This window comes from Notolepis coatsorum (assembly GCF_963971535.1).
Source record: "Notolepis coatsorum genome assembly, chromosome: 17".
Taxonomy (NCBI): domain Eukaryota; kingdom Metazoa; phylum Chordata; class Actinopteri; order Aulopiformes; family Paralepididae; genus Notolepis; species Notolepis coatsorum.
In genome coordinates, this window is record NC_140181.1 from 70,485,426 (window position 1) to 70,496,317 (window position 10,892).

General features: G+C 43.3%; 1 protein-coding gene across 1 annotated transcript in view; it reads right to left on the bottom strand.

The window, feature by feature from the left end:
• The window catches only part of LOC311244077 (dihydropyridine-sensitive L-type skeletal muscle calcium channel subunit alpha-1-like), a gene marked incomplete at both ends in the record, with an annotated part of 51,293 nt that extends 41,003 nt beyond the window's left edge, over positions 1 to 10,290 (bottom strand). The window contains 2 exons of the mRNA XM_084333488.1: positions 5,354 to 5,459; positions 10,106 to 10,290. Of these exons, the coding sequence (XP_084189614.1) occupies positions 5,354 to 5,459; positions 10,106 to 10,290 (291 nt within the window). The remainder of the gene's footprint in view (positions 1 to 5,353; positions 5,460 to 10,105) is intronic.
• Positions 10,291 to 10,892: the final 602 nt, after the last annotated feature.

Genomic DNA, 10,892 nt, shown 5'->3' on the forward strand with positions numbered 1-10,892 from the left:
AGGAGGGAGATAGATAGCAGACAGACAGCAGAGCACCATGTATGGTTTTCCTCAGATCTCTCTTGACTTGTGTGTGTGTGTGTGTGTGTGTGTGTGTGTATATAAGCGTGTGTATGTGTGAGTTTGTGAGTGTTTATATGTTGTTTGTGTACGCTGGCTCTCTGTGTGTATGTATGTGTGTATATACGCGTGTGTGTGTGTGTTTGTGAGTGTTTATATGTTGTTTGTGCACGCCCGCTCTGTGTGTGTATGTGCACACGTGTATATATGTGCGAGTTTGTGAGTGTTTATATGTTTTTGTGCACGCTTGCTCTGTGTGTGTGTGTGTGTGTGTGTGTGTGTGTACTCCACAGCTGGCCCCACACAGTAGCCGTCGCTATAGCAGACAGAGAAGTACACACATGCCGCAGAATGAACCAGGGGAGGTATTGTTTTGGTTCGGCTGTCTGGCCAGATCACTCCACACGGTCGTACACCACTGCTTACTGGAGCATCAGACTTGTTTTGAGATTAAATAACTACATTTTTTACTATAACTCCCCGGATAAGAGTTCAGCTTCTACACTCAAAACCCCCAATTACTATAAAAAACGTTTTTGTCGAGTTCACTTGCGTTGTGATGTTCACTCTCAAATCAAGTCTCGTAAAATATCCATAAAACTCATAAAATAGCCAACAACAGCAACTGCTCAATTCCCCTCTTGCTCCTAAATCAGTTCTATCTTCCCAGGCCTATCCGAGAGAGAGGAGAGGAGAGGACACACACACACACCACACACACACACACCACACACACGCTTCTCTAGGAGACCCACTCTGTTGAAGCAGTGTAATGGGAGGCTTATGACTATGAGCCGTAACATTTCACGAGTGCAGGAGCTGGGTTACAGTACAGTATGTGAGGACCCTCGCCTAACCAACGTGGTGTGACGCTGTCGTGGCCGACCTACTTCAGACAGTGGGGGGTGTGGGGTGTTCTACTGAGACCCTTAAACCAGCTCCTCTTACAAGCCTGGAATGACACGCAGGTCAGCAGCCAAATCAGTGAATCCCAATTAATGGTCTATGTCGATACTGTTTAGTAAAAGTAAATGGATCGGTATCAGAGCTCAGAATGGGACCGGCAGGTGACAGTTATGCTGAAGTGCACGGAGGACCTGGTGAGTGGGTGGTGTGTGTGTGGGGGGAGGGGGTAACTTTAGGGGATGCTATACGTTAGCAGTTGCGCCAGAGGTCAGGCCTCCTAAGCAGGGTCAGAGGCAGACATGTCAACCTCATGTCTTTGCTATGTGTGCAAACGTCCTCATGGTCAACTGTAAAAACATCCAGCACGGTACTCGCTGTAGCCGACGTGCTAACAGGGTGACTGATGACAAGTAACCGGGATTACGTAATCAGATTACAAGACATAAATTTGATTGATTGAAAACTTTATTAACAGATTGCAGAATGGGTACAATACAGTAAAGCTCAATACACACAATTGTTAAGGGGATGCAGACCAGAGAAAGACTTTCGTCTTGTTTACATCAGGGTCCCCCATTTTCAATTCATCAGGACATATATGACATACATGACATACAGATAGACAGTACTGCTACATCTATACATTTATGACATACCAGATTTGCAAATACAGTACTGTTTGTGATACAAAGAGTCCAGAAAAGGGAGTATATGCATTTGACGTAAAAACTGTACATTGGAGGAGGTTGGGTGGGGTTGGGTGGGGCTTGGGTAGGAGGGGTGGGGGGGGGCAACACTGTACAACTGTACAAGCAAAACTGTACATTGGAATATTGACAACCATACTAGGTAATTTACTGTACATTGGAGGGGGTTGGGGGGGGAAACACTGTACAAACAAGCAAAACTGTACATTGGAATATTGACAAAACCATACTAGGTAAATTACTGTACATTGGAGGGGGTTGGGTTAGGACATTTACAGGGGCCAGTTTTGAATGGCAGTCTCCCGTAGGTGTTCTTTGAGAGTGGTTTTGAAAGTGGGTAGTGATTCACATTCCTTTACAGCTTTGGGTAGGGCGTTCCACATTGATGTGGCATAATTGCGAAACGTGTTTAGTCCCTTGTTTGAGCCGAATCTGGGTTTGACATGATTTGTGGAGCTCCCTCTGGTGTTGTGAGCGTGGTATTCACTGACCTTTGGGAAGTATTTTGACATGTACATGGGTACCTTGGTCGTGTAGTGTATCTTGTAGACCAGGCCCATTGCAAGTTGCTGTACTCTGTCGTCTACTCTAAGCCATCCTAGGTTGTCAAAGTGGGCAGGGGTGAGGTGGGTTCTAGGAGTAAGGTCAAGCAGTAGTCTGACCAGTTTGTTTTGAGATGTTTGTAATTTTGTTTTTAGCGCCTTTGAGGTGCTTTGGTACCATGAGGTGCAAGCATAGTCGTAGTACCCTTGAATGAGTGCTCCTCATTCTACTACGATTCTAACTACGATCAGCCCAGATTACATGTATAATCATATTATAGTTGCATTGTCAAGGAAGCTTGATTACATTTTTGATTACATCTTTAAAATATGGCAATTTTCTGAAAATAATTATTCTGGCAGGTGTTACAGCAGCCAAAAAGCGTATCACTATGAGATGGAAATAACCTGTGAAACTCACAGTAACTAACTGGTCCCCGACATTGCTGGCTGTTATTTATTTGGAGATCTCAACTGCTCGTGTGGTTGGGGTGGGGCAGGCAGGTATTGAATTGTGGACTGCGGAAGCTGAGGTGGTCAGAGAAACAATATAGTGGCGGAGTGGAGGGGATCCAGCGGTCTTGGGGGGGGGGGGGGAGTGGGGGAGGAAATGTCCAATGTCAATTGGCTTTTGTGTTGTTTGTGATGTTTTTATTTTAAAGATTTTACTTGGTATTTCGTATTTATTAGTTAAGTTTTGATCTGTAAGTATTTCTTATTTCTTATTGTCTTATTGTCATTATTATTATTGTTGATGTTGTATTATTGATGAACATTTTAAATAAAGAAAATTTGATCAAAGAAAAATATACGGCAATTTTCAACCCTCACCACCGAGAGCTCAGCAGGACAGTCTGGGTCCCCTTTTCTCATTATGTTTGGCATAATGTGTGTGGGGGAGGAGGGGTGTGGGGGAGGGAGGGGTGTGGGGGAGGAGGGGTGTGGGGGAGGGAGGGATTTTCGGTGTAGTTATTTGCTTATAAGCCCTTGGGCTTGCTGTCCTTTCCTGCACATTTTAACTGTTCTTCTTTTACTTCTTTTTATCCCAGAATGTATGTTGCAAGTGCAAATAACAATAAAGAAATAAACAAAATAAAAAATTCAGACCCCTTCCGTCCCAATCCACACCTCAGTTTCTGATACCCCCCTCCCCATGATAGATAGATAGATAGATAGATAGATAGATAGATAGATAGATAGATAGATAGATAGATAGATAGATAGATAGATAGATAGATAGATAGATAGATATAACAGATTGCAGAATGGGTACAATACAGTACGGCTCAATACACACAATTGTTAAGACCAGAGAACCGACTTTCGTCTTGTTTACATCAGGGTCCCCCATTTTCAATTCATAATGAAAGATAGATATATTTCAAATTGTATTTGCTAGCTAGCTCTATTAAATAATTGCTTATTTACCAAAAGTAGCTACATTAAAACAGTAAGACAATAAAATAGTTTCTGTGTTATCACAACATTGGTTCTCGAAGGAGCCCCTTTTCTTGGATTGAATCAGAGTAGTCTAGAGACCCCGGATGACTCAGCTGAGTTGAAACAGAATTTTGAGAAACAGAATTTGAAAACTGAATTCCGAACTGAATTTGGAACTCCACCAAAATTGTAATAACACTCTCAAGTTGAAAGCAATAAAAGATAAACACACACACACACACCTCCGAGGTCTAAATATAAAACCTCCAGGACTTCAGTAGTGTCCATGGAGGCCAACACCTGCCACCCAGCTAGCCTTACCCTGCCTAAACACACCTGCCACCCAGCTAGCCTTACACTGCCTAAACACACCTGCCATCCAGGAGGAGGAGGAGCTATTAAAAACCATTCCTCACGCACACAAGAGTACACTGCAAAAAATATTAAGTATTCTTCTTGAATCCAAAAACAACAGCAAAATGCCAACTTAAGAGGGGTGTTCTACAAATGCTTAAGGAAGGTGCTCTTTGCAGTGGAGGTGACAGTAACCATGAGAAAAAAAATACCCAAGCCACTGTTCCTATTAAAGCAGATAAAATGCCCCACATTATTGGATATTATTAGACAATTGAACCTTGCACTGAAGTCTGTCTGACCATCTGTTTTGAAAATATTTGGACAGCCCATGTATTTGCACTTATAAAGTAAATTAAAATCACTTGAGTGTGAATGTGATATATCACAAGAAAATACTCTACTATATTTAACCAAGAATGAGCACAACACATAACTTACCATCTTTAGAAAATAACATCTGAAAACATTGTTCCTCTGAAAACTCAATTATTAAGTACTCAATGATAAAAACTAAAATGTTTCAGACAAAATTGGCCTTCATGAATAGAAACAAAGCTGAAACAGACAATTCAATTAATTAAAGAGGCTCTTGAGAATTTAATTGAGGCTTAAATGTGCTATAGATAACATTCAGCCACTAGATGTCGCACGAGAGAACCAGCAAGTAATTTATCCAATCAGGTGCATTCCACGTGAGGGAAAGGGGAAGTAGGGATGGGAATTCATGCACGTAACATGTAAACAACAACATTCATTTTAGAATCTTTTTTCAATGTTAAATTAATTTAATCAATAATTTCTTTGGGGGAAAAGCAATACTTCTATTCTGCACCTTTCTTATAGCACTTTTAAAGACGGTCATACAACACAGATATAATAGCAGTTCATTAATTTTCCAGCACAATTCTATGTAGAAACACATGCAGTGTGAGACAAGCGTGCCGATACTGATTAACTGACCTATCTCAAACCCCACCCTCTTTTCTTGATCCTCCAATTACAGCTGTTGCTTCCCTCGGGGGGAAGGGGGGGAGGGGCAATTACTGCAGTGATTGATCTCCATAAGAGATGGTTTGCTGTAGTGCTCCTCAACAAAGACTGGGATCCATTCAGTTGCCTCTCAACGTATTACAATGACACAAATCATCACCATATTCATACACCATCATGTGTGTTTGTGTGTGTGTGTGTGCGTGTGTGTGTGTATGTGTGTGTATGTGTGTGTATATGTATGTATGTATGTATGTGTGTGTGTGTGTGTGTGTGTGTGTGTGTGTGTGTGTGTGTGTATGCGCGTGTGTCTGTGTGTGTGTGTGTGTGTGTGTGTGCACCGATGCTCACCAGGTTGTTGTTGGTGTTGTTGCTGTCTTCCTCAGGGATGGGCAGGAAGACGGCCAGGGCCACACAGTTAGCAAAGATGGTCAGCAAGATGATGATCTCGAAGGGTCTGGGGGAGACGGCTCAGGACCAACACAACAACAAGTGGAGGACGACCCAGGAGGAAATAACCCCTTAAATATCACCATCTTGCCATTTCTGGCGAACATGCCAGTTACACATATAATAATAATACACTTTATTTGTATACAGTAGCACCTTTCATACAAAAATTGCAGCTCAAAGTGCTTCACAACAGAAAAAAGACAGGCATTAGGATATAGCATCCCAATAGACCCCCTTGTTTATGGTTTGATTCAGTTTAAAAAAGACAATAATAAAAGTAAGAGAATAGACAGTAAGCGGCTGGGTGGCGCAGCGGAGATTGCGCTCGTCACCAATGCGAGAGACTCCGGTCTCAAATCCGGGTGTCAGCATTGCCTCCGGCTTGGGCCAGCCGTTATACTAACTCGTTTGGGTGAGTTAGCGGGAGGGAAGTTAATGGGTGGTAATCTGGCGTTGTGGACAGCGACTCCTACAGGTCAGGTCTGGGCGCCTGCACAGCAAAAGACAGGAAGTGGTGAAGGCAGCGTGACCTCCCACGTGTTACACTTCACCAATGAGAGTCCTCGCTGCCAGGTGAAATGAGAGCCGCTGACTGTCTCCGCATGTGTCGGAGGAAGCATGTGGTAGACCTCAGGGGTCCCTAGACCGACCAGTAGGGGGCATATGCCCACAACAACCAGGTAGGGGAGGGGGGAATTGGCATAGCGACTAAATTGGGATTAAAAATAAAAAGAATAGACAGAGTAAAATAGTGCAATAGTGCAGTGCAATAAAATAGTATAGACATAAAATGAGCACATAAAGTGCAGACATATAAAATCACAGTTTTTTTTACAGTGCAATAAAATAGTTCTACACATGAATACAGACGTTGTATTCATATTTGAAGTCACTATGTACATGTAAAAAAGAGTGGTAAACAAAACGTATCTATACTTAATGTTGTTGTACTCAGTAGTACTTGTGCAATGACAATAGGGAGGTGTAGTGGTTACGTCATTTTCGTTTTTTCCTGTTCCACCCTCTGTTCCACTTAATGTATTTCCCCATTGCCCATTTCTAAATTGGCTAGTTTAAAAGAAATAAAGCATGGATATTGGCATGGTGTACCATTCTGTGCGTATTCATCCACAATCTACAGCTCAACATGAAAATATTCGCAATTAATCGTAAAGGTAGCAAAATAACGTTTATGTTTTCGTTCACTGGGAGATACACTGCCGTTTGGCGCGTAGCCTCCTGGCTTTAGTCGCAGACCTAGGATCAGATTTCCCTTACATTCCATAAGCGTACAATGGGAAAATAACTGACCCTGAATCTGTTGCTAGTATCTGTTTCACCAACCACCATTTAAAAAAAAAATTATTTATAATTTAAATCGTATAACGTTATTTCGCTGCATATCAAATCACTGTAAATACTCATATAAATCATTGTTTCGTTGTACATATTGTGTATAGTTTATAACGTTATTGTTTTTTATATAACGTTAGTAGCTTGCTAGCCATTCCCGAAAATCCTCCACATGCCCGATTTAAAATGGTTCTCTCGTCTTTGTATACTTTTGTCCTCACAAACAATGTATTCTGACAGGGAACTTATGGACACGACAGTAGTAGTTATAAGGTTTTTGAGCTTGTAACGGTAACGTTAGTTAGCTATCGTGGTATCAGTGGGCCGAGCCGTGTAGCTAGCTAGCTTGCTAGCCGGCATGATGCGTGCAGTGCACAGGTCTGAGAAGAGGACCTGCACATTTTACTCGTTCCCGAAACTCCTCTACATGCCCCAATTTGAAATGGTTCACGACAGTAGACATTGCTAACGTCTAGTACGTTTAGCTAGGTAATCTTAACGTTAGCTAGCTAGCTAGCTTGATATCAGCTTGCCGTGACGTTGATTAGGCGACAGCCTAACAGGCTGCCTACTGGCTACTGAACAGGCTGTCTACTGGTAATTGTAGTTCTTTTTTTTATGACAAATTAAAAACCTTATAACTACCTTTATTTCAACCAAAAATGCTTAAACAATAATGTTAGTGATAGAAGGGAACTCATTTTGTGCAAAAAATGGAAGCTTGTCAATTTCCATGCGGCAGAATTGTTACAATAGCCAATAATCCATTTTCCCAATGATGAATCCCTATACGGGTGGAACAACCAATGACGTCAGACTACACCTCCCTATACATTTAATCTAATCTAGCAATGTGGGTCAGGTGTCAGTCTGAGAAGGTAAATGGCCAGTTGTTTGAGAAGGTAAAGTGTACTTTATACTCTAACATCAAAGTGGCACTGATGCTTCGCCATGGGTAGCGCCGAGAGCCTTGGAGAGACCTACATGCAGCTGGACAGAAATGTAACTGAGCGACAATGTGTAGGTATGATGGTCGTAGAGCTGCGACAGCCAACATAGAAGTATATCTTGACCTTTAATGGTCCGTTTGAGAAGGTTAATGGTCAGTTTGTTTGAAAGGGTAAATGATCAGTTTCACAGGGTAAATGTTCAGCTTGAGAGGGTAAATGGCCAGTTTAAGGGAGTAAATTATCAGTTTGAGTGTAAATGGCCAATTTGAAAGGGTAAATAATCAGTTTCAGAGGGTACATCATCAGTTTGAGTGTAAATGGTCAGTTTCAGAGGGCAAATTGTCAGTTGGAGAGTGTAAATGATCAGTTGGAGAGTGTAAATGATCAGTTTGAGAAGGTAAATTATCAGTTTCAGAGGGTAAATGATCAGTTTGAGTGTAAATGGCCAGTTTGAGTGTAAATGGCCAGTTTGAGAAGGTAAATGGTCAGTGGTCAGTTTGAGAGGGTAAATGGCCAGTGTCAGTTTGAGATGGTAAAGGGGGTAAATGGTCAGTTTGAGAGGGTAAATGGCCAGTGGTCAGTTTGAGAGGGTAAATGGTCAGTTTGAGATGGTAAAGAGGGTAAATGGTCAGTTTGAGAGGGTAAATGGTCAATTTGAGAGGGTAAAGAGGGCAAATGGTCAGTTTGAGAGGGTAAATGGTCAGTTTGAGAGGGTAAATGGCCAGTTTCATTATCTGATCTGAAGCATGACACTTGAATGTATCTGATGGCAGCACCTCGTCTCTGGCTGTTGGAGCACAAACTTCCCAAACTTTCCATCTCATTATCTGAAAATGTCCACAAGTCTCAGTGTGGCACACATTATAAGACCACATCATATTGACAAACTCTTTCATCTAAAACATCACTGCTTGTTACCTAACAGCAGCGCAGCAGCAGTGGTCACTAGACGACTGAAACCCCATCCTCACAACAGCCCGTCAGCCGGGACAGCCAGAGTGTAATCCTGCCTGTATGCGTCCATTCCTGTCCACAGGGGGAGGCAAATTCCCCTGCTAGCTCAGCATCATGTCTCTCTGTGATGCCACAGGACAGCTGCAGACCCCCAGAATATAGACACACAACACTAATCAAGATGGGACACTACGTTATTTCTACTGTATTACGTGCATCTATTCCAAAGATGGCTCTGTGCGCTTTGGAATAGGGAATACAAATTAAGTTAAGAAATTATAAAAATAAAAACAATTATATTTTTGTGGCATTCCTAGTTTTGAATGCCTGAAGCCTGTGTTTTGGGAACACATAGCAGTGTGATGGAAATACTACTGAAACTATAGTCTCACTTGGTTGTGCAATAATAATAATACATCAGATTTATATAGCACTTTTCCAAATGCTCAAAGACGCTCAAAAGAAACAACCCAGATAACAACAATAAGACGATGAACAACAATGCAAATCCCATTAGATGAAAGCTCACCCCAAAAATAACACTCGTTCTTTGAAAAACAAGGCTCTAAGGCAAAACAACTCCTTAACCCCCCTCCCTCCCCTTCCTCAAAAGCTGTTAAATTCAGACCGCTGTAACTGGATGCACTTTATCAATAATTGAAATCGAATACAACACCCACAACATGCAACGTTAACTCTGTCATCATCATCCTCTAGTTTATCCCAGAACTAATGTGTATATATATATCTGTGAGCTATTTGGGAGACGGGACTTCTGTCTAAAGGCGATGTGGAAAGCCCCCCCAACAGAACCAGCAGGTCTTCCTCGAGCCCTACTGAGCTCTTGCTACTCTCTCCGCTTTAAAAACAGAACGAGCACCAGCCAGGACACTTATCACTAAATGAAGGGGGCTTCATTAATTGTTTCTGTCAGTCAGCTGTAAATAGTGGGGGTTAAGCGGGCGGCCCGGTGACAAGACCAGGGTGACCAGACACATAACAGAAGTCTTAACACCGCAGGGAGCCGCTCAGCAGAGGCCTGGACCGTGAGCGTCACAGGTGGACCGACAGCTGTCACACTTACTGTACACAGCAAAGCTTTCTCGATCTGTAGCTTGACCACTAGAGGTGTCCTGAATTCACTACATACTACATACAGTAGACTGTGTGTTCAAAACAATACCCCTTCACACTCCTGATCTGTATATTGTGTGTGATAATCTCTACAACAAGGTGTTACTTTGTAGGCTAAAGTATGCATATCAAACACTGCTGGGAATGTGCTAGCGTGAGTGTGTGTGTGTGTGTGTGCGCGCGCATGCTAGTGTGAGTGTGCTAACGTGTGCTAATGTGTGTATGTGTGTGTATTAGCACAATGCAGCATGAAGGATACTTCCACTCCACAATGCTGATGCAGGCCTTGCGAAAGGGGTTCTTCAGGTTCAAGCAGAAGAGGGAGCGGGCGGGTCGAGGGTTTCCTCCCGTGGCCTGCAGCTTCTTCAGCTTCTCCCTCTGCTTCCTCTTCAGCTCCTCTTCGTTCAGGATGACCGGCTTGGCCACGTCTCCGTTGGCCGCCATCTTGACTCCACTTGAGTCACAAACTCCTTATCCCCAGAGAAATGGGTCCTCTCACAGAATATTCCACAACCGAGATACGATAGAACTCCGTGTCGTCAGGGGGGCCCTCCGGGGCGCCAAATCCTTTGGGTCCTGCGTTTGTGTGTGTGTCCCTCCACCAACCCTCTCCCGTTCTTCTCTCCCTGACTCGGTCCGTCTCACGCTGCCACAGGCCTCTCCTGGTGGCCGAGGGCTTCTGATGTAAAAGTACAGCAGGCAGGGAAAAATGATAGGAGCCTGGAGCCACTGCAGCAGTTGGCCCCTCCGTAGTTTAAATATAGACTGCAGCCCACCGACTGGCCATGCTTGGGGATGGGAGGTGGTGGGAAAGGGGGGGGGGGGGGGTGGTCTGCGGGGGTAGGGGTTGAGGAGTGGGGCAGGAGGGGCAAGCAAGAGCACAGAGAAGGGGAGGAAGGAGTTCGGCGGTGGGGGGTCTTGAAGCAACCGAAAGTAAACTGACACGCCCCCATGGACACCTGTAAATCTGTCATCAATACCAATATGTAAATAATAATAGACAATCTAGAGCAGCTTTTCATTTAGTGTTCTGTTATTTTATTTGT